General features: G+C 42.8%; 1 protein-coding gene across 2 annotated transcripts in view; it reads right to left on the bottom strand.

Moving 5' to 3' along the window:
* The window catches only part of TBC1D22B (TBC1 domain family member 22B), a 64,212-nt gene that overhangs the window by 34,971 nt on the left and 5,123 nt on the right, over nucleotides 1–24,118 (bottom strand). Inside the window, exons 2-7 of one of the 2 annotated variants that reach the window (XM_057699685.1) lie at nucleotides 16,319–16,375; nucleotides 6,231–6,538; nucleotides 3,760–3,939; nucleotides 3,143–3,213; nucleotides 1,583–1,711; nucleotides 275–340 (exon numbers count right to left, since the gene is read on the bottom strand). In XM_057699685.1, the coding sequence (XP_057555668.1) occupies nucleotides 275–340; nucleotides 1,583–1,711; nucleotides 3,143–3,213; nucleotides 3,760–3,939; nucleotides 6,231–6,538; nucleotides 16,319–16,375 (811 nt within the window). The remainder of the gene's footprint in view (nucleotides 1–274; nucleotides 341–1,582; nucleotides 1,712–3,142; nucleotides 3,214–3,759; nucleotides 3,940–6,230; nucleotides 6,539–16,318; nucleotides 16,376–24,118) is intronic. The other variant, XM_057699686.1, reaches the window with a different exon arrangement.

The raw sequence follows: 24,118 nt of genomic DNA on the forward strand, positions 1-24,118 counted from the left end.
TATAGCTTCTGATCTTCATTCTGTCACCAGGTAGACTCAAGATGCTGGGCAAGTCCCTTAACCTTTCAAAGTGCTACTCAGCCCACAGGTTTGCTATGAGGATCGAATGAGAATGCACAAGAAAGTGCTCGCAGAGGACTAAAGCTCCCAACGCAAACACAAGGTACCATCACAATTGGCCATAAACCTGCCCATGGCTGCAGGGGGGGCTAGGCGTACATCCACGCAGAAGGATGGGGGGAGAAGGGCTGAGAGAGCTGAGCACTTCCCTCACCTCCTGTACAAGTGGCTGCTGGAACAACGGAATGAGAGGATTCGTCCTTGGAATGTCGATGTGAATCTGAAAAAGAGAGGCCATATCCAAAAACACAAATGCCAGTTTGCTCTTTTGAGAAGTTATTTTCTTAGGAACTGATAATCGAGGGAGTAAGAGTGGAGCACAATTTATCTTTAGAAAGAACTGACTGACACACAAAAAAATCTAGTCAAACCTACCTGTCCATCTGGAATACATTCCCACGACAACAACAGCTTATTGAACAGTGAGAAAACCTTCCCAAATAAACCACTTACACCAAACAGCAATAGGCTTCAAAACTTAGGAGAATCACCCGCTTTTTTCCTGTTGTCTGGAATCTGTTTTACAATGGGCTGGTACTTACTTAACAGGTATGATCAAAATGTGTATGCCTCTTTCAGATTCTTACTCCTCAACAGTTTCCAAGAACTAAAAGAGCTCTGAAAGCTGCAAAAACATGCCAGGATAGGGAACCAGAGGGAGCTGGCCTTTAATAACTGGCCCTTAAAATCTGACTTTTGTTACCAAAGAAGTCACAATGATTGGTTTTGGCCTCAGGATTTCCCAATGTCTAACAATCCTAAGGACTGTGTCAACAGCAGCAGAGGTAACTTAATTCCTGGGGCTTGTTGTAGACGGCTGCCTCCCCCAGAACTTTCCCCCCTGCAACCACCAGACTGCTTGTCACACCCTCCACCTTTCCGCAGGCTGTGGGGACCACTACGGGCAATGATAGAACACTCCCTGCTAAGGCTGCTGATAGCTACGGCTCCCGCAGACAAACATGGGCGCTAAAGAGGCACTGCAGCTGCCAGAACGACACACTGATGTCACAGTCCAGAGGGATGGACCAATGAGTGAACTCATCTTTCATCTTGTGTTCCATAACCCTTACTATGTGCTGTGTGGTCTGTGGACCAGCAGCAAGTGGCATCACCTGGGAGCTCATGAGAAGCGAAGGTCTTACCCTAGACCTCCTGAATTAGAATCTGCATTTTACCATAATCCCTAGTTGTGATTTTATCAAAATCCTAGGTGATTTCTATGCACATTAAAGTCCAATAAGCACTGCCACTGACCAGGGCCGCCCAAAATCTATTTAAAATGGCTAAAATCAGAGCTACTGAGTTAGAAAGAGGGGAAGCAGTTCTGGGAATAAATTTAGTTCCTAATCAGCACACTGTAGCCTGAAGACTTGGAAAACTTGTACCCCGAGAGCACTTCCAGGAGCCACACCTTGAGATTATGAGTAGTGAGCAAAAGGGCAGCATGTGGTGACTGTACCTGTCTGTAGGTATCCTGGTGATGCTCCTCATTTCGAGAGTCATAATACTGTTCAATGAAGCCAAAATATTCCTCCCGCTTCCGCTGCAAGGTCAACTTCCTCCTCTCGGTGTTTGCTGGGAGATAGCCCTGTAGACAGGACGGCTTGTCAGACAGGGGCAGGCACTGGTTGGATGAATCCTTAATTTTTATTTTAGCCTGAGCAGTGGCTTGGAAACTACCAAAGGAACGGAAAGAAAACTGCCAAGAGGACAAGGGTGGAAATCCCTTTTTGGTTTTGGCCACCCCGTGTTTGCCCTCTCATTTAATGAGATGCACACGCAGGCAGATGAAGTGCGGCCAGCTTTCCCTGTGTTATTTACTCCTGCACCGCGCTGGGAGCTGGTCCTGCTGGAGCACTGCACAGTTCCGGAGCTGGCACCGGAGAGCAGCGAATGTAGGTCAGTGGGAGGGAGCTGGGTCAAAGTCAGGACCTCCTGGGGCTGCGTATGTGCAGGGCAATCCTTCCCAGGGTCACGGGTAGGTGGCCGCCTCTAGGGCATATCTCAGTGGCGTGCCATGTGAGTCTGTGCCGGTTACACATTCTTTTCCACAGTAACGCTCAGGATTACCAGCTTAGGAAGCTGAATGGAATCTGTGACACAGCAGCTGCAACATCCAGACACAGAACTTCTGGCAGCAGCCCCCCTCCTAGCCCCAGCTCCAGGCCAACTTTCATTCTTATCCCTGGTCTAGACCCCACTCTCAATTCTTACATCTCCTGTTCCCCTTCTGGTCTCACCACATCTACTTTTAATAGCATTCAAACTTAGAAGTAGCAGGGGCAAGGATTGCATGGCTGCAAGATTGGGGGTGGGGGCAGTGAGGTGAGAGAGCCGTCCTCTTGCAGGCAGCTAAGGGATACAGCGCAGAGCGAATGAGCGCGCGCCTGGAGAGCAGGGGCTGTGACGTATTCACGCGTATGTATCCCCACAGCACCTGGCCCCATGCCTGGCAGACAGCAGGCCTTCAATAAATCCTTACAGGATTTACTGAATGAATGAATGAATTTTACAGGCTCAGGAAATCAAAGTGTTCCTATCACAGTGACTGGCACAGTGCTCCGTTACTTAGTGAAAATGGGATTAGTGCAGACTTCCGAGGGAGACCCGTTCAGCTCTTCACAGCTGCAAAGTGGGTTTCAACCACCTTGGTTATTCCTACTGAAAAAGGAGGGGAGCACAGGGAATGTGGGAACTTGCCCAGACAAGTGCTGGCTCACCCAGCCTCACCGTATTCCTCCTTCCTGGTGCTGAGAAGGTGAGACGATGACTACAGCCACAAACCTGTGCTCTTCTACGTGTGTGGGAACAAACTCTCAAGAACGTTTCTTTCTTTTCTATTTCTTTTTTTAAAGAATGTGTCTCTTTATGCAAAGAAACGGCTATAGTCTCACATGTCTGCCATATCCAGTAGGACCAGAGAAGTCTGCGGAGCAGGACTGATGTGCCCAGACTAAGCTCAGCAGGTAAGAAGGGCTGTGGGAGGCTCACGCTTCCCTACACAGTGGCTAGAACTCACCGACAGGAGTCTCCAGGTTACAGGCCGAACCTCCCTGGGAACCCCTGGCCAGCTACATTTCCTCAGTTCATCTGCAAACAGACAAAGGCTTGGTTGGATTTAGCCCTTCCCACAAATGCCCTAAAACAAGCCTCAGCCCGCGCTGCCTGGTGCCTCCCACTGTTCCAGTAAGATGACTGCCATCGCCACTGCCACCACCGCCACCACCAGCTACCGACAAGCACAGGGAAAAAGCCAAAAACAACAGCCCTGAGCAGCAAAGTGCCAAGATCATGGCTCTGCAGTAGTGATCCAGTCAGCTCAGAAATTAGAGTTAGAGGGGAAGAAGAAGACCAGTGGGTAAGGATTTCAGTAAGAATTGCCTGGAAGTAGGGGAGACCAAAGCCAGAAGAGCTACACTATGGTCTACAGGCCACAGAATCCAGTCCCACCTAATTTGGTCCCTAATTGCTAGTAACAAATTTCTGACTTAATACCTGCATGTCACTTCAATGGGCACCAGATCAGGAGATGCTGGAAAAGTAAAAGAAGGAAGAATAAAGAGCAATAGCTTCCAGGTCTCTGAGAATTCCAGTCACCAAGAGGTCCTAGCTTGCCCAGGGTTCATGGGGACTCACCTAAGTCAGTGTTGTGGCTGGAGAGAAGCTGACGGAATTTTTCTAGGCGGGTTTTCTCCCGGACAGTCATCGGGGGTGCCCCAGACGCGTTCTGGTCCGAGATCCGGGCAACAAGGGGGATGACAGGTCGGAGAGGGAGTGACTGTTGTTTGTGGAGTGGGTTCCTCAGGCATGCATCACCTGAGATGATGTGAAAGAGAACAGGCTGCGTGAATAGCACAGATTCTGAGACACCTTCAACCTGACTGCTGAGCATCAGTCTCCGCCACCAGAGCCTCGGCTGTATGGTGTGTGCGTGGCCGGAAGGTGCCCAGCGCAGGACAGCCAGGGGATGGAAACCCAGCTGCGTGCCATGTTTTCATCATACAGACCAAGGCACCTTATGTGTAAACAGAGACTCCAGCTGCTGTAGCAAAGTTGACAATTTTTGTCACCTCAGAGGAAAATCAACTGTTTCCTTTCTACCCCAACCTGGAACTTTCCTTGGTGCCTAACAGTGAGTTTGGGGGCAACGTAGTCAGAGGCAGTGTTTGCCTTCCCTTTCCATGTCACAGAGCACACAGAAAGTGACACTGTAAAGCACACTGCAACAAAAGGAGGTGGCTGCTTCCCAAAGCCCCAGCCCCAGCCAGCTGCCCCAAGGGCTGAGAGGGTCAATACCCCGGCACAACTCTCACCTGTTCTTGGCCCACTAGCTGTGCCCTGCACATGGGTGAGAGGCTCTGGCCTAAAGTCCTGCTTTGAGTGGATGCAATTCCTCTGTGCTCCTACATTTTTCACCAAAATGAACCAGCTTTTAGTTCTGCCAGGATATGACTGAAATAACAGGAAAACAGACTCAGGCTGAACTCTATGCCCAGTTCTAGACACTTCGAAACTAGATGGTAGGTAGGAGACATGACTGGTATAGGACTAACATTTACTAAATACTTATTAAGGCATTGTGCTGGTCACAGTTACATATGATCTCTCATCTGATCCTTACAACATATGGTAGGAATTTACCACTATTTTAGAGATGAGGAAACTAGCTCAGAGAGGTTAATCTGCAAGGGAGAGCTGAGATACCACCTTAGGCCTGTCTGACTCCAAAACCCTTAATTATTTCACTATCCCAAACGAAATTCAGTTTTAAATTCTGACTGTCCTTTCATGACTATATCATATTCTTTACATATTAAGGCCTTAAAAAGTAGTAGTCACAACAAGAATTAAACAGTGAATACTCATCAACCAGCATGACGAAAAGGTTTACAGAAACAACTGCCACAGAGTACCTGGCCTGGATGCCTCGTGTATCACAGGGCCTAGAAAAAGCAGACCACACACTGCAGAGGTGAGACCGATGTGCACGTCCCGTATCAGTGACTGACAGACAGATGCTCCCAGGAGCGAACCTCATAACGGGAATACTCTGGGTGGTCCTGTCTGCACAAGGGCAGCTCATTAGGGATCACGGTGGGGCCTTCCCTCACACTGGGACCCTCTGGAGACCCTCAATCATATGCAAAGACACTTCCTACACACAGCCTGTAGCTGTGCACCCGGTCAATGGACACTGAATGCCTGTCTGGGCACATCACTGAAGGTTCGAGCTGGGGCCCGAATCAGCAACGAAGAGTGACTGGAATGATTGTAAGGGCCATACCGCCTAATTTCCTGACCACACTCAGTCTGAAACTGTAAAAGAAGTTCTCTCAGAACGTGAGCCAGGACACGCTCCAGGGCTGTGACATTCTACTTCCTTTTTACCCTTTACCAGTCAGCTATTTTAACTTTCACTAGCATGAGGGCACTTCCCTCTCCAGCTCAGAATAACTGGCTTCCACAAAACCCTTTAGGGCAACATTAAATACAGCAACAGATACGTAAAAGAGTACACTGAGCACCCCCAAACATCTGATAAAACCACCATCATCTCAACCAGTTACTGCTGCCAGTGTCCTGAAAAGAACAGGTATCTCCTCCCACCCTATCCCACCTGGTGGGCAGGGAGCTGTGGCACAGGACTTCCGTCCCTCAGGAACAGGAAAGAGATGACCTTATACTAGCGGCTGTTCCCCAGAGCTGAGGAGGTCAACCAACAGTGCCAGACATCTGTGAAATTCAGCCACTAACAACCTTAACTACATTTAGTCAATACACTTCAACGTGACCAGGCCTAAAGCAACGTGAAGCAACCAAACCACAAAAGTCCTGGACCCCACCAAAGGGAAAGGAAGAAGAGAATGGCAGGCAACACCTGGGTGTCAGGAAGTGAAGCCCCCAGTCTCAGGGCCAGGCAGCCATCCAGGTGGGAGGACCAAGTACAGCTCACGACCAGTTAGGCTCCCTGATGTCCCTCAGGCTTGAGCTCACCTATTTATCACCCAATGGAAGATCTGAGGGAGGCCCTTAAAAATTTTTGTTTTTATTTAAAATGCACTCTGCTGAAAAGGCTGAGCCTACGGAGGGGAGCTGGACGGACTTACTGGAATTTCTGGACAGCTGGGCGTCACTGCTGGACTTTATGACCTTGTAGCTGGCAGGAACATCGGATGTTGTTGACTGGGACCGTTCTGGTTTCACTCTCAGCTTGCTATGATTTTCTAGCACTTGGGCAGCGGTTGCCAAAGCAACTTTTGAGTTCAGAGTTTGGAAAGAAGGGGAGGAAAAGTCCTCTTCCTCATCATCGCCAATGTCCCAAGCATCACTGGTGTTCCGGGCAAACTCATGAAAACTGGAGGCTTTCTTATTCTTCAGAGGAACCGTGCTGACTTTTGACCGTTCTTTAATGAAGCTTTAAGAAAGGAGACACCATTACCAAGGAATGGTCTGACACATCTGACCACCTTCACTTGCTTAATATAACACTAACAGTATTACAAACTATCTCATGCACAGTCATTACCTTCTTCAAACAAAAAATATCCACATCTGTTCCTCGTCTGATGCATCTAGACCACCCCTATGCTGCAGAGCCAGATAAAACAAAGACAGCATCGTTCTCCAAATATTCCATGTGTTCCTCTACACTTCCCAGCCCCCCTGCACTTAGGTGAGGCTATATGACTAGTTCCAGCTAATGGGCTGAGGAGAGAAGTGAGGCAGTCCCTTCCGAGTCAAAGTATAAAAGAACAGGTGAGTTGTCTACAAGCTTTCTTCTAGCGTAATAACGGGCGAGGCTCCAGCTGTCATGACAGAAGAAATGGTGGTGCCTCCCTCAGCCTGGATAACAGAGTGACTGTGGAGCAAAGCCTGCCCTCCAAACCCACCTGCTCTACTTTGGACAGGTGGTGTGAGCAAGAAATAAGTCCTTGTTGTGTCAATACACTGAGATTTCAGAGTTAACCTGTTATGGTAACATAACCTAAACTATTTTTTAGAGCAGAACATCAACTACTGGCAGAACAAGAGATGATTTTAGGTAGCCCACATGTATTGTTAAAAATTGAGTTCCAAAATAAACAAGTTGTTGCCTTTTTATTCTGTTAAAAGTCCTGCTGCCCTCAAGGAGAGATCTGAATTTGGTGCCACTCTGTCTTTAGGACGATTTTTTTAATAAAGTGAGGGAGGGCAGCCTCAGGATCAACATTTTGTAAGCAACAGGATCTGGCTTAGAATTTAATTAATAAGATTGTTTTGTGTTTCACTGTATTTATTTTTAAGGTTACTTTCTATTTTTGGTAAGTGATACTGGTTTTCCACCTACAGAACTAACACAGTTTATTTTAAAAATAAATCTAATTGAGTATATAAAATGAGTTTATTTTTCCAAATGCATTTAATTAATAATAGTATAGAACACAGCAAAAAAATCGTGACGATGGTACATAACTGAAGTTTGGTAAACACTATATTAACTCTTTGAAGAAAGAGCGCCTAGTCTCAAGAGTCATGTAGACCATTCCTACTTCCCTGAACTTCTCCTCTTTATGTGAACCTCTTAAGGTCTGGGGGCCCTTATTCTGGTTCCAGGGGACTATGTGGTTGGGACATTTCTAATTCAGTCTTATCTAGCATCCCTCATACCCCAGGTAGGGAAGCAAAGGATATAGCCTCACGTAAGTTTAACCTGAGGACTGGAATGCAATGGGGTAAAAACATCATTAAAATGCCTGTTTCTCTCAGCAAGGCAAGGCAACTCTAGACTAAAAACAAGGCTCTGCTGGAAGAGCTGAAGTTCCCCCACTTCCAAGAGATGTTTCTTCCCTGTGGGTAGAGGTGGGTGGTCTAATACCCACCCCATCTCCCTAGATACATCCAACAGTTATTCTGAAAGATAACTGTTATTAACACTGATACAGACTAGTAACTCATACAGCTCATCGGAATGTCCCTATTAACACCAAAAAAAGGAGTAAGATAAAACTGATGCATATTTTCAAACACTAAGTCTCACATAGAGTAAAGGAAAATACATCACACAGATGCAAGAGATAACAAGATTACAAGATATAACAGTTCAACAGTGACGGAAACAAGATACTATTTTCCACCCACTAATTAGCAAAGTATTTTAAAGACCCATCTTCTTCTGTGCTGACCAAAGTGTAGTAAGACCAGTTCTCTAATACTGCTGGTGGGGGTGTATGTTGTACAACCTTCTGGAAAACAATCTGGCAACATACACACATGAGCCTTAAAATGATTCATAATATCTGACCATAAGAAAATAATCAGAGTCAAACAAAGGTGATCTAAAAGAGTTTATAATAGTATTATTTACTTTGGTTAAAAATTGCAAACAACATAAACATCTGGAAATTGCAAATGATGAAATATACTATGGTTCAGCCACCAGATGGAATGTTATACTGCCATCGAAAAATCACACCTTGAAGGCTGTTTAATAAACTAGAAAATGATCTCAATAAAGTGAAAACTGAACCAAAATTATACATTTTTTATGGCCTCTGTATTTCTTAAAAAGTATATGCATAGAAAAGACCAGAAAGAAAATGCATCAAAATGTTAACATTGCTTATCTCTGGGCTGTGGAATTATAGGTGCCATTTAATTTTTATGCTTCTCTGAATTATTCATGTGTTCTACAACAAGCATATTATTTGTATTAGTCACTGGAAAAGGTTGTTTTGTTGACTTTCGTCAATCCCCAAAGTACGAGTACTTATAAACCTACTGAATGAACAATCAAAAATGAACAAGAGGGACTTCCCTAGTGGTCCAGTGGTTAAGACTCTGCGTTCCCAATGGAGGGGGCCTGGGTTTGATCCCTGGTCAGGGAACTAGATCCCACATGCTGCAATGAAGATCCCATGTGCCGCAACTAAGACCCAGTACAGCCAAAATATAAATAATATATATTAAAAAAAAAAATGAACAAGGGCCCAAATCAAAGAAAATTAAACAGGTGATGCAGCACAAAAATCTCCACATCAAAAATCCACCCATGAGCCAGAGGCTAATTACTCCTCTGCAGACCCACTCCGGCTGTACGTTCTGGACTCACCACTATGACTGCTTCCCCCTACAGAAGAGGATCCAGGATCCAGAGTCTGCAGTACTCACCCCTGAGGGTCCACTGTCGAGAACAAATAGGCAGACGTGTAAGAAAGATCTGCCATCAAAAAAATGCTGCATAGGAGAATGTGGTTACTGTTATTGTTTTCCTCCTTGGAGACCACGTGTACCTCAAGATTGCACAGGATGAAACCAATGGAGCGATACAGAGTACTTGGGATGCCAAGGCTGACTATTTTTTTCTGGTTAATGTTTCCTAAATACCCTTTTGATGTCTTAAGAATTTTTTAGGGAATTCCCCAGTGGTCCAGTGGTTAGGACTCGGCACTTTCACTGCCATGGGTCCGGGTTCAATCCGTGGTCGGAGAACTAAGATCCCCAAGCTGCACGGTGCAGCCAAAAACAAAAACAATCAAAAAAAAAGAATGAAAGAGGAGCGTGAGAGTGAAAAGGTACCTGGGTTACCACTCAGTGGAAGCAGAAAGAGCTATAGACCTGTGACAGTGATGAGACGATTTCAGGCTCTGAAGCTTTTCCATGTTCCATGTGTATTAATGCTGTTCTCTCTAGAGGATATAATATAAATTCATATGCACATGGTAGTTAACATTTATTGGCTATTCACTAGGTGCCAGGCTCTGTACTAATTAATATTTATATATACCCATTTTCTTATTAATGCTCACTCATAAGCCTACAAGGTACTATTATTATTATTCCTGTATACAGATGAGCAAACTGAGGTTTCCCGAGGTCATGAGCAGGCTGCAAAGTCTGGGCCCAAATCCAGGTCTACCCGACTGCAGAGTCTGCATGTGCTCTCTAACTACCCTACCTGGAAAACCTGCTTAAAAGAAGAGAGCTGAGGACTACTAGGGTCTGCAGCCTGGGAAGAGTTGTTGCCAAGCAAACTGAGCACATTATACCACAGCTATAATTTCCCCAAGGGGCCACAGCTGACAGCCCTAACTCCTTGTAGGAAGAATCTCCTGTCTATACCACACAGGCTGTGTGTGTTGGTAGCCAAAATGGGACGAAGCCACATCTACGGATGTGGTCCTTAGAGGAGAAATATCTCTCTTCCCCTCTGACCCCAGTAGTCACAGAAGAAAATTAATCCAGTAATTCTAGCTGGGGATGTCTCTGGCTTATAGGCTGCCTCATTTTAACATGGTCCCAACTAATCTATAACTAACCCAAGGCACAATAATGCCCTAGAGTGGCTTGAAGTTTAACCAAAATTACTTAAACAGAACTATATCAAAGTTACAACCAAACTGTCCTCACATAGACACCTTCACCAAACCTCCTAACATCTGTGTGCCAAATTAAAGTTTAAAAAGCACTTTCACAGATACCTCATTTAATCCTCACAGCAACTCTGTGACGTGAGCCTTATTATTTTTATTTTATGGATGAGGAAACTAAGGGTCAGAGAGGTTGAGTAATTTGCCCAAGATTGTGAAGCTACTAAGTGATGAAGAAAAAGAGATTCAAGAAGTGGGAGGTGGGAGGATTAAGATGGCGGAGTAGGAGGATATGCGCTCACTCCCTCTTGCAAGAGCACCAGAATTACAACTAAATGCTGAATAATCATTGACAGAAAGACACTGGAACTCACCAAAAAGACACCCCACATCTGGAGACAAAGGAAAAGCCGCAATGAGATGGTAGGAGGGGCGCAATCACGTTAAAATCAAATCCCAAATGCTGGGTGGGTGACTCACAAACTGGAGAACAGTTATACGGCAGAAATCCACCCACTAAAGTGAGGGTTCTGAGCCCCATGTTTGGCTTCCCAACCTGGGAGTCCAGCAACGGGAGGAGGAATCTCCAGAGAATCAGACTTGCCAGCGGGATTTGATTGCAGGACCTCCACAGGACTGGGGGAAAAAGAGACTCCACTCTTCGAGGGCACACAGAAAAGTGTGTTCACCAGGACCCAGGCGGAAGGAGCAGTGATCCCACAGGAGACTGAACCAGACCTACCTGCTGGTGTTGGAGGGTTGCCTGCAGAGGTGGAGGGCAGCTGTGGTTCACCAAGGAGACAGGGGCACTGGCAGCAGGGGTTCTGGGAAATGCTCATTGGCGTGAACCCTCCCAGAGTCCACCATTAGCCCCACCAAAGAGCCTGTAAGCTCCAGTGCTGGGTAGCCTCAGGCCAAACAACCAACAAGGTGTGAACACAGCCCCATCCATTAGCAGACAAGCAGATTAAAGTTTTACTGAGCTCTGCCCACCAAATCAAAGTCTTACTGAGCTCCGCCCACCCAGCCCTACCCACCATCAGTCCCTCCCATCAGGAAGTACACAGGAGCCTCCTAGATAGCTTCCTCCACAAGAGGGCAGACAGCAGTATCAAGCAGTATCAACAGTATTTCATCTTGTGGAACTAAAAACCACAGCCACAGAAAGATAGAGAAAATGAAAAAGCAGAGGACTTTGTACCAGATGAAGGGACAGGATAAAACACCAAAAAAACAACTAAATGAAGAGGAGGCAGGCACCCTTCCAGAACAAGAATTCAGAATAATGATAGTGAAGATGATCCAGGACTTTGAAAAAAGACTGAATACAAAGATCAAAAAGTTTACCAAAGACCTAGAAGAATTAAAGAACAAACAAACAGAGATATGCAACACAATAACAGAAATGAAAAATACACTGGAAGGAACCAACAGCAGATTCACTGAGGCAGAAGGGCGAATAAGTGACCTGGAAGACAGAATGGTGAAAATCACTGATGTGGAAAAGAATAAAGAAAAAAGAATGAAAAGAACTGAAGACAGACTAAGAGACCTCTGGGACAATGTTAAATGCACCAACATTCGCATTATAGGGGTCCCAGAAGGAGAAGAGAGAGAGAAAGGACCTGAGAAAATCTTGGAAGAGATTATAGTTGAAAACTTCCCTAACATGGGAAAGGAAATAGCTACCCAAGTGCAGGAAGCACAGAGAGTCCCAGGCAGGATAAACCCAAGGAGAAACACACCAAGACACACAGTAGTCAAACTGACAAAAATTAAAGACAGAGAAATGTTATTAAAAGCAACAAGGGAAAAACGACAAATAACATACAAGGGAACTCCCATAAGGTTAACAGCTGATTTCTCAGCAGGAACTCTGCAAGCCAGAAGGGAGTGGCATGATATATTTCAAGTGATGACAGGGAAGAACCTACAACCAAGAATACTCTACCCAGCAAGGATCTCATTCAGATTCGATGGAGAAATCAAAAGCTTTACAGACAAGCAACAGCTAAGAGAATTCAGCACCACCAAACCAGGCCTACAATAAATGCTAAAGGAACTTCTCTAAGCGGGAAACATAAAACAAGAAAAGGACCTACAGAAACAAAAACAACAACAAAACAATTAAGAAAATGGTAATAGGAACATACATATCAATAATTACCTTGAATGCAAATGGACGAAATGCATGAACCAAAAAGACACAGACTGGCTGAACGAATACAAAAACAAGACCCATATATATGCTGTCTACAAGAGACCCACTTCGGACCTAGGGACACATACAGACTGAAAGTGAGGGGATGGAAAAGGATATTCCATGCAAGTGAAAATCAAAAGACAGCTGGAGTAGCAATATTCATATCAGATAAAATAGACTTTAAAATAAAAAATGTTACAAGAGACAAGAAAGGACATTATATAAAGATCAAGGGATCCATCCAAGAAGAGGAGATAACAATTATAAATATATATGCACCCAATACAGGAGCACCTCAATACATAAGGCAAATGCTAACAACTATGAAAGAGGAAATGCAAGGCAGAAATAGAGACACAGATGTAGAGAACAAACACATGGACACCAAGTGGGGAAAGTGGGGAGGGTTGGGGGAGGGGGATGAACTGGGAGATTGGGATACCAACTTGTACACTCTAAATATATGCCGTTTATTGTCTGTTAACTATATCTCAATAAAAGTACTTTAAAAAAAAAAAAAAAAGAAGAAGTGCAGGTGGGTTCCCCAGCAGTCCAGTGGTTGACTCCGTGCTTCCAAGGCAGGGGTCACGGGTTCAATCCCTGGTTGGGGAACTAAGAATCTGCATGCTGTGTGGCACAGCCAAAAAAAAAAAAGTGCAGGTGACACTAAAAACTCACAAAAACAGAATAAATGGCACATCTGAGAGAAACTTAGTTGTTGGATGAATAATAACTTAATAACTTGTTAAATGGTAACACAAACACCTAAGGATATTTTGAAAAAGAGTGGCTACAGGTTATATGGGTTACGAAACAAAAGATCAATTATTCTGTAATTTGATTAACACTATTGTTTTACTGATATGGCTGTCCACTTAGAAATACAACAAATTTATTTGACACTGGTAAGGGATGTGCAGGAAGTCGGGAGTTAATCCAGTCACATCCATAACTAGCGTGGCTTCACGTGAACTAGATTTATAACTCAGAACTAGGATGTCAATTCAGAAAACAATAAATTTAGAAGCTTGTCATACCATCAAGTGGCCAATGGGGCCACTCTGCAGTAAGACTAGTTTTATCTGAGCTATAAAAGTTATTGCAGGCAATATTATCATTAATGGTAATAATCTGGCAAATGGAAGTCAATATACACAGACAGGGAATGACTTGCTGTGCTCGTGCAGTTTAGATGATTGAAGACCCGATGTAAAGGCTTCTGCTGTGAGGAGGATAACTGCACAGTAATTAATGGCAGCCTGAAGTGGAATGATAATCATGTAGGGGTGCAAGTAATAAATGTCCCCAACAAAGGTACTAAAATAAGGGCAATAAATGTTTTATAGTAACAATCTGGAATTGTAAAATGGTCCAGTGCAGACCTAGATGTTGTCCCACATTGTAGAGTAGTAATACCAAACCACCATGTGCATGAAAAAGGGATGCAATTCATTCAGTGACAATTCTATTCCTCCCAAACTGCAGAACTCAACAGCTACTCCTACTGAAAGTATGAATGCAAGCATGGTTTTACATCATTAACAGGTGGGAAAAACAAGAGTACATAGAGTTTGCCTTGGCAGTTTGGGATACAGTGATACTACTCAAGACCTGTCCTAAACACAGAATCAGGGAAAACTCAGCTGATGACAGGTGCAGACAAGGTGTGGGGACTCTGACCCAAACATAAAATAGGACAGTACATCCCACTGCCTTATATACAGGTAGATGGCAGATTTTACGTTAGCCATGTGTTTATCAAAGGCCATTATAAATTATGTTGGAATGTATCTATTACCAACCAACAAATCCTGGCTGTGAACAGAACTGGCTGCAAGGAAGAGAAGACTCAACTATGATGCTTAAATTGTAAAGACCATGATGTCAGGGCACTGAGCTGGTGTCTCTGCAATTCTCTTGTCTTTCCCTCAGGTTACAAGTTTACTGTTACATTTCACTTTCACACTAACACATTCAAAAGCAGGAAATGTGAGTGGAGGCAAAAAGTGGCTTTCTTCACAAAATAATCTCTCTGATCAAAAAAGAAAATCCTTTCAAGAACCCTCCTTCAGGAGACTTTCTTTTACATCTCATTAGCCAGAACCAATGAGATGAGCCCATCATAGACTAGTCACTGGTATTACCAAGGAATTATTATAAAAGACTTAAACTAACCCAGATACCTATTCTAAGTACATTGTCGCCTGCTCAAGAGCTGAATAAAGCTATGGTCCTTGAGCAAGGAGGAAGTAGGGGAAGGGAAGACTGTTGGGTAGGTAATTAACAGTGCGTGCTACTCTGGCCAACAGACCAGATAGTCCACTGCTGGTAAAACCAGGAAATAGAATTCATTATATTTAATGGAAATATCACAGAAAACATGTTTCCCCTTAAGAAGATCTAATACAAGGTACATACTAAGAAACGTTAAAGAAAAATCCATTGCCTAAGTAAATGCAGGGATTTCATTCCTTCATTCCATAAATATTTACTCAGTGCCTACTATGTGCCACCTGCTATTCTAGGTGCTAAAGGTATAGTGGCGAACTAAGTCCCAGCCCTCAGAGAGCTTACACTCTAGTGATTTCTGATATGAAAACTGCTCATTTTAAAGCAATGAATAGCAGTCATGCCTCTACAGTAATTCAGAAGACTGTACCTTCTACATATTGGCCAAATTGCAAAAACAATGAGTTGGTAGAATTATAGAAAGTTCACCATATTAAGTTATTAAAAGAATATTAAAATACTGATAATGCACATTTGATAATGTATTTTTCTAGGTATTCAAAATACTTTAATGTACATTATCTTTACTTCCCCACTGACTGTGAAGGAAGAAAGGGTAGATATTATCACACAGGCCCCTGAAGGATGAGAACCTAGGTCTCTTGTACCTCTCAAATCATTCAGCTTTCATTACAAGGGACAGCTTTCCTAGAAATAAGTCTCTAAGATTAAGCCTGCCCAAAAGATAGAGGCCAAAGTTCTTAGAACATGTGATAAGATGACCTATCTCCTCATTTAAATTTATTGTGGCTGAATGATGGCCCATGAGAGAAAGGTGTGATAAAGCAATAATTGGGGGTACGAATACATACCCACACATCTTGGATATAACTAGGGTCTCTGTTGTGTTTGAAAATAATTTATTAGAATTTTACTAGCATAAACAGCCTCCAAGGAGCTTTTAACTCCACTGTCTGGCTGGGTTTCCTTGAGTGTGTCAAAGAGAAAGAGGACCTGAAGACTGCCTGGTTCTCAGAGAATAAGTAAAGAAGCAGGCAGACCGGGCAGACCTATATATACATATTCAGAAGCAGTGGGCGCCAGAAACCAGAAGAAGGTCACCAATCATTCAATTTCAGGGCCATATTTAATCAATAAAGACCTTTTCATAGAACAGAGAATCCAACACCAAACCCTACCAGCTTCCAATGTAAGAAAAAAATCTCTGATGTAAGTTAATTTTCCACTTAGTAATGGACTGTTTAGCGGTAAGAAGACTGCTCATCTTCTGATCCAAAATAGAGCAGAGGAGAAGCTAGAAAAGGTCAAAGTGGAAACAGTCATTTCAGCAAAGTAGAGGAGGGTTCAGGGGTTTTAGAAGAAGTATATGCATTGAAGGAAAAATATCTTGACTTACTTTTTGGTGAGCCGAGGGTCCAGAGGAGGGTGCTGTGCTCCATACACAGGCTGGATGCTAAAAGCAAGGAAAAAAGGAATAAGCAAGTTGTCAGGAAAATAAATATGTTGGGTGAGTACTATCTGCATCACAATATTGGAAGGGACTTTGAGAAACAGGTTACCTCCAAGAACAACTATACCCAAGCCAAAGGATAGCAACCTACTCTTTAAAAAAAAAAAAAAAAAAAAGGTTCATCTTCCCTGGTGAGATTTCAGTGCCTTACGTAACTGATTGTCAGGAAGTTCTATCTGTAAAGAAGGCAGCATGGAAAGGCTTTAGAGTTGGAGAGGACAGAGTTCAAATGCCAGTTGTGGCACCCACTACCTCTATAAATTTGCACTAAATTACCTGACCACAATGAATACGCTTTCTCATCTGTAAAACTGGGATATCACCTACCCCAAAGGACCACTTGGACTATAAGACAGTGAAGCAACACCACAAATCAAGAGAAGGGTGACCCAAGGGACTCTCACACACTGCTGGTAGGGGTATAAAGTGATACGAGCACTTCAAAAAAGTTTGCCCATATCTAGGAAGAACAAAATATGAATACCCTAAGACCCAGTATTTTCACTCCCAAATATATATCCTTAAAGAAATGTATAGATATGTGTATCAGGAGACACATGTAAAAGTGTTCATAACATTCTGGATCCTTTTAGCCCCAAACTAGAAATAACCCAAGTGTCTATCAACAGAGAAATAAACTGTCATGTGTTCACATAATAGAATACTTTACAGCAATGTAAATACATGGAGTAAGGCTGCAAGTAATGCGAATGGATCTTACAAATGTCATGTTGAGCAAAAAAACAAGCAAAGAATAAAAGAGTAAATATTGTATAATTCTATTTATATACACTTCAGAAACCAGCAAAAATGATCTCTATTGCTCAGGGATGCATCCATAGTAGTAACACTATAAAGCAAGCAAGGAGTGATCAGCATAAAAGGATGTGGTTATCACCGGGGTGATGGAAGGAGGTGTGATACAAAACAGACATGGGGGCTTCCGGGGTGTTCACTTTGAGATTATTTATCAAGTTATTGTACCACACAATTGTTTCATGTACTTTTCTGTAGTGGTTCACAGTTAAAAAAAAAAAAAAAAAAGAGAGAGAGAGTGACCTGAACATAACTGTATATCAAGCCAAACTGTTGTTTAAGTACAAAAGTGACAGAAAAACATGTTTCAACATGTAAGAACTCATGGAGTAAGATTTCCTTGACTCCTTCCTGAGGAAACTACTAGAGGAAAAACTTCAATTAATAATGAAATAAATGGAGAAACTATGGCAAAAGGACTGATGGCGAGCATTTAATTGATTTTACCTTAAAAGTGAACCTTAAATTTGAGGCTTTATGTTTGCAGAAGAGAATGTAAAAATAATGTAATTAGCAAAATGTTAAAGTGGGATGGAGAAAAAAGATTGAAATAAGTAGACTGACTTCATCTTTTACTGACAATGCTCAAAAGATATTTAAAGCTGATAGTTCAAGTAATATAGGAATAAGTATGTTTAATATATATAAAATAATACTAAGAAAAATAATATAATCAACTAAAAGCAGGTGAGGAGGAGGCAGGAAATATAACTACTAATTTCATCATTACTGATGGCAGGGAGTCAATAGACACTGTCTGAAGAAATATGGTATAAAGTTATATGCAATTACTAGAATAAAAAGATAAACCTTTCAAACCATCAGAATGTACACATGCACACCCATCTCCCAAAGCAAGTACAGTCCTGATAGTGAAGTATTTTTTAGAAGAAAATATTAAAAATAGAACTAAAACCAAATATATTAGTCATTCCAATAAATATAAATGGGCTGAACTCACCTATTAAAAGAAAAAGGATTATCGTCAATGGGACTGGTTAAATAAATTACAGTACATCTGTTAAAAAGAGTGAGGCAATTCTATACCTACTAACATGAAACATTCATTGAAAAAAGATGCAGGACTTCCTTAGTGGCACAGCAGTTGAGAATCTACCTGCCTATGCAGGCGACACTGGTTTGATCCCTGGTCTGGGAAGATCCCACCTGCTGCAGAACAACTAAGCCTGAGAGCCACAACTACTGAGCCCACACACCACACCTACTGAAACCCGTGTGCCTAGAGTCCATGCTCCGCAACAAGAGAAGCCACCACACTGAGAAGTCTGTGTACTGCAACAAAGAGTAGCCCTCGCTCACCACAACTAGAGAAAGCCCGTGCACAGCAACGAAGGCCCAACACAGCCAAAAAAATAAAAATAAAATAAAATAAGGGATGTTTTAAAAAAGAAAAGAAAAAAGATGCAAAATTGTATGCATAATCTCCATTTTTGTAAAAATCTTAAAAATAAAATATATCCACATAATTATATATGATTATGTCTATGTATTTATACAGTATCTCTGAAAGAACACACAAGACACCAATAGCAGTGGTTTAGAAGTGGAACTGATGACTGGAGGGCCCTATGGCAGAGACTTAGTTTTCAGTACAAACCTTTTTGTACCTTTCTAAATTAGTATTGTGTACGTGATCAACTTTTTAGGAAATAAATTAAGCAGGACTTCCCTGGTGGCACAGTGGTTAAGAATACACCTGCCAATTCAGGGGATGTGGGTTCAAGCCCTGGTCCAAGAAGATCCCACATGCCACGGAGCAACTAAGCCCATGTACCACAACTACTGAGCCCATGTGCTGCAACTACTGAAGCCCATGCTCCTAGAGCCCGTGCTCTGCAACAAGAAAAGCCACTCACTGAGAAAGCCCACACACCACAAAGAAGAGCAGCCCCTACTTGCCACAACTGGAGAAAGCCCATGTGTAGCAACAAAGACCCAACCCAGTCAAAAAAAAAAAAAAAAAAAACAGTCTTAAGAGGGTTGGGAGGTTTAAATAGGACAATGCGTAAAAAGCCCTTTAACACAATTCCTGCATGTAGTAACACTAACAAATAGTGAGGTGAACTCAGTGCTTAAGAAATGTTGGTTTTCTTCCTCCTTCCAATTTTTGTAATTTATTCCTTACCCAACATTTAGAAAATAGAACAAGTTTACCTACCACGTACCTACTTTGACATAACAGATGTAATCCTAAAGTTGCTTTTAGATAAAAATGCAGCCAATTTGATAATTTTCACATTGATTTCTACTAAGATTCCAAAGAGAATATTCTTGTGTACAATCTTTAGTTATGACTACGGCCCTGACCTTTTTAGTGGTAAGAATTTCTACTCCCTAAACTTCTCTGGAAGGTTAAGTAATTTGTAAATAAACCATCACATGTACTACCACAGAAATACAAACAATACTACTTGAATGTGTTTGCAGAGTTTCCTAGGCAGAGGAAAAGAAGAGAGAAAATACAAGGGATTAAAGAATACAGGAAAGTTTGGCTTAGGGAGAGAAAGCTGAGACAAAACAAAAAGCACAAACAAAAATCCAAAGGGCCACTGATCTGTACTTTAATGTTTGCAAATACTCTGAGTACACTTGAACTCTCCAAGTTCATAAACTTCTATGTTGGTAAAATATAAAGACCAGAGAATAAACTTTGCAGAAAGATCTCAATGGGTGGGGCTTCCTAAGTGGCACAGTGGTTAAGAATCCGCCTGCCAATGCAGGGGACATGGGTTTGATCCCTGCTCTAGGAAGATCCCACATGCCGCAGAGCAACTAAGCCCATGCGCCACAACTATTGAGCCTGCACTTTAGAGCCCATGAACCACAACTACTGAGCCCATGTGCTGCAACTACTGAAGCCCACGCGCCTAGAGCCCGTGCGCCACAACAAGAGAAGCCACGGCAATGAGGAGCCCGTGCACCACAACAAAGAGTAGCCCCCACTCACCGCAACAAAAGAAAGCCCGCGCACAGCAAAAAAAGACACAACACGACCAATAAAATAAATTAATTAATTAAAAAAAAAAGATCTCAATGGGCAAGTTGGGTTGGGTGACTGAGTAGAGAAACAAGAGAGAATCCTGGGCTTCCTAGGTGGCACAGTGGTTAAGAATCTGCCTGCCAAAGCAGGGGACACAGGTTCAATCCCTGCTCCAGGAAGATCCCACGTGCTGTGGAGCAAATAAGCCTGTGTGCCACCACTACTGAGCCTGCCTTTTAGAGCCTGTGAGCCACAACCATTGAGCCCATGTGCTGCAAATACTGAAGCCCAAGCGCCTAGAGCCTGAGCTCCGCAACAAGAGAAGCCACGGCAATGAGGAGCCTGAGCACCGCAAGGAAGAGTAGCCCCTGCAAGCCGCAACTAGAGAAAGCCCGTGTGCAGCAACGAAGACACAACACAGCCAGTAAATAAAAGAGAAACACAGACATTAAAAAAAAATTAAAAAAAAAAGAGAGAGAGAGAATCCTTAGGTTCTCTCCATAAAAGAGTATTACCACCTGCCAGTAATCCATTAGGAAAAAATGCAATCCTAACTGTGCAAGTTTAAGGGCCAAAGGGCATCAATTACCATCCAGGAAAGGGATCTTAAAATCATGGTAGGCTCTGTTTTTTTTTTTTAAAGATGTCAGCCCGATGTGCTGGCACAGCCAGAAAGGCCCAGATAAATGATGGACTTCATCAGCAAAGGTATTGGAGCCTAAATTGAACTTGCTAACATATTCTTGAAGTAAACCATGATATATCCGACTTGGAATACTTTGTATAATTTATCAGTTTATTGAATCTCAAAACAGAGAAGTTAGAAAAGGAAGAGAAGCCCAGATGATCATCACAGAGACTAAATGACGACAAACTGAAAGAACCTGGTGATTAAGATGCTCAATTTCCTGGCATGTATAATTCACCTATCAACCTGTACCATCTACTCCTTCCAAATCCAAACTCAACTCTAGCAGGCTGGTCTCCACTCCACCTTCCAAAAACACCTTAAATACTAAACTGGGCTCTTCTGCCTACTCCATTTTCAAAATCTTATCCATCCTAAAAATTTCCTTCAAATTCTACACCCCCTGCCCCATGAGACTTTCTCTGAGCCTACCCCCTGCATCCACTAACCCATGCCTTCTCTGATTCCCTGAAATACAGAAATCAGGGCTTATATTGCTTTAAAAAAAATAAACTAGATTTAGATCATAATATAAGGTACACCCAGGTAGGTGCTTAACACCTACACAAGAAATAAGACATTATCAGACTTCCCCGGCAGTTGAGTGGTTAAGACTCCGTGCTTCCAATGCAGGGAACGTGGGTTCGATACCTGGCCAGGGAACTAAGATCCCACATGCTGCATGGAGTGGCCAAAAAAAATAAAAAAAGAAAGAAAAGAAAGAAAACATTACGGAGTTGAAACCCTAGCACAACTTTTCCTCCCTTCCTAAGAAACCACTTTATTAAATCTGGCATTTTTCACCCTCATTTTTGTTTTTACATTTTCTTTGTGTGTATCCATCAACAATATATAGTATTGTGCATGTTTTAAAAACTTTATGTAAATGGAATCACACTGTATTTATAACTTCCTTTGATGCTAAATCATAAATGTTACTTTATTTTTATTTCTTTTAATTAATTTTTTTTTCTGGCTGCATTGGGTCTTCAGTTACTGCATGCAGGCTTTCTCTAGCTGCGGTGAACGGGGGCTACTCTTTGTTATGGTGTGTGGACTTCTCATTGAGGTGGCTTCTGTTGTTGTGAAGCACGGGCTCTAGGTTCGTGGGCTTCAGTAGTTGTGGCTTGCAGGCTCCAGACTACAGGCTCAGTAGTTGTGGCACATGGACTTAGCTGCTCCGCGGCATGTGGGATCTTCCCGGGCCAGGGCTCAAACTCGTGTCCCCTGTATTGGCAGGCGGATTCTTAACCACTGCACCACCAGGGAAGTCCCATAAATGCTACTTTAAATATTATTTAATTTCACGGCTGGTTGGCTGATTTGTCCAACACAAATTTAAAAAATATTTGCTCTACCACAAGTGTAAAAGGCATTTAATTCACATTTTCAAACACAAAGTACAGAGGGAAATATAACAAACATCCATGAACCCATCACTCTGATTTAACAAATATTAACACTTGTCACATTTCTTTTTTAAAGAAAATAAAGCGATAGAGAGACTTCTGACGTCCCAGTTGCAGTCCCCAGACCTGTTCCCCTGCCTCCCGAAGAGATCACCACTATCTGGAAGTGGGTATGAAATCCTTCCCATCTGTTTTTATACTTCTACATATATTCATGTATCTATAAACAACATACAATATCTTTTTTATGTTTTAAAACTTTACATAAAAGACTGCATGTACATATCGGTCTACATCTTGCTTTTCTCACTCAACAATATGTTTTTACACAGTTCTGCTTTTAAGTTTTTTTGATTACAAAAGTAGCATATGCTAAGTGGAAAAACCAGAAAGACAACAACATGGGGCATTCTCGCCAGGGGAAGCTGCCCTGCCAAGTGGATGTTCAGCTTCTACAGAGCAGCAGTGGTGCCATGTCTTTTTCTGTAGTCCCCTTACCACCTGGCAGAGGGTGACACACACCAGCAGGCACTTAATACTTAGTGAGTCAAGGCCGGAACAAACAAAACCCAGGCCTCTGTTTAAGCTGACTTCTGTCTAGCTAGACCTAAAAACAAGAGGCAATCACACTGCATCTCAGAGAAATCACACTGCACACACAGAGAAAAGAATGCCACGGGCTGTGCTGCAATGAAGACAAAATGAAGCAAAAATCTTGGTCAACCTCCGTCGTTCTCTTTAATAAACCAACATCACAGAATGTATTGGCATAGCTGGTCTGTATAGACAGAACAGTGCAAAAAGCTTGGTAGGAAAAAATCAACAGGTGTTTGTTCAGCACTGACAGAGAAGCTAAAGCAAACATGGGAACAGAGTTATCCAATTTAAAGCCAAACATGCTGGCAGTCAATGCAGGGTCACACATTCACTGGGTGGAAGTCTTCCAGAACGGGATCCACGCTGTTTCAGTGATAATTTAGTATCTCCTAGTCACCGATTTTATCAGTAAAGCATTTCCAAGCTAAGAATAGGTGGTAACGTATCTGCCCAGACAGGCTGGGACCATTATACGGAGTCTACTATCACATTCATTAATGTTATGAAAAATGATCAAATGACAGAGAAAGTTTCAGCTAAAAATCTGCGGGCTCCTCAAGTAATTCAAGTGATTAGACACTTTTCTCAACTTCACTGAATATTAAAAGAGCTCCTTGACTTTAACGATAAACACTTCTGCTTAAAAAGAGGGAGAAGCCCTTCCCAGAAGGACTGGAAATAAGAATGTGGGAAACGAGCCGGGCTCTCCTATTCCAAGTCTCATCCACATCTTTGCAATGGAAGCATCCACACCCTTGGCCTGGATGAGGTGCTTGAACAGAGGTTGTCTAACTCTTAGCAGAGACTGAGAGAAGGGGTGAGCAGCAGCAGAGAGTGGAACAGGGGTCAAGAAATGGGCAGCGTCATTTGGAGCAAGTCACTCTTTCTCTCTGGCCCCAGTTTCCTCACTGGCAGTGCTCTTAGGGTGCAGTTCTAACATCCCACAACTTTGTGACACTCGACACGTTCGGTGGGGCCAGTGACCCACTACGTTCAAAAGCACAAGAGAGAAAAACCCTCCTTCAGTGCCGCCCTCCACACCAAATCTACTCTGAGCTATTAATCATGCTTTTTGTGAGTGACAGAACAAAAGAGAAATATCCAGTGACACGAGTTGGAGTTGGCAAGTTTAACATTCAACTTCAGAACTGGTAAGAGCCTCAGAGCTCACTTAA

The sequence above is a fragment of the Hippopotamus amphibius genome, chromosome 11 (genome assembly GCF_030028045.1).
Source record: "Hippopotamus amphibius kiboko isolate mHipAmp2 chromosome 11, mHipAmp2.hap2, whole genome shotgun sequence".
In the NCBI taxonomy this organism is placed as follows: Eukaryota; Metazoa; Chordata; class Mammalia; order Artiodactyla; family Hippopotamidae; genus Hippopotamus; species Hippopotamus amphibius.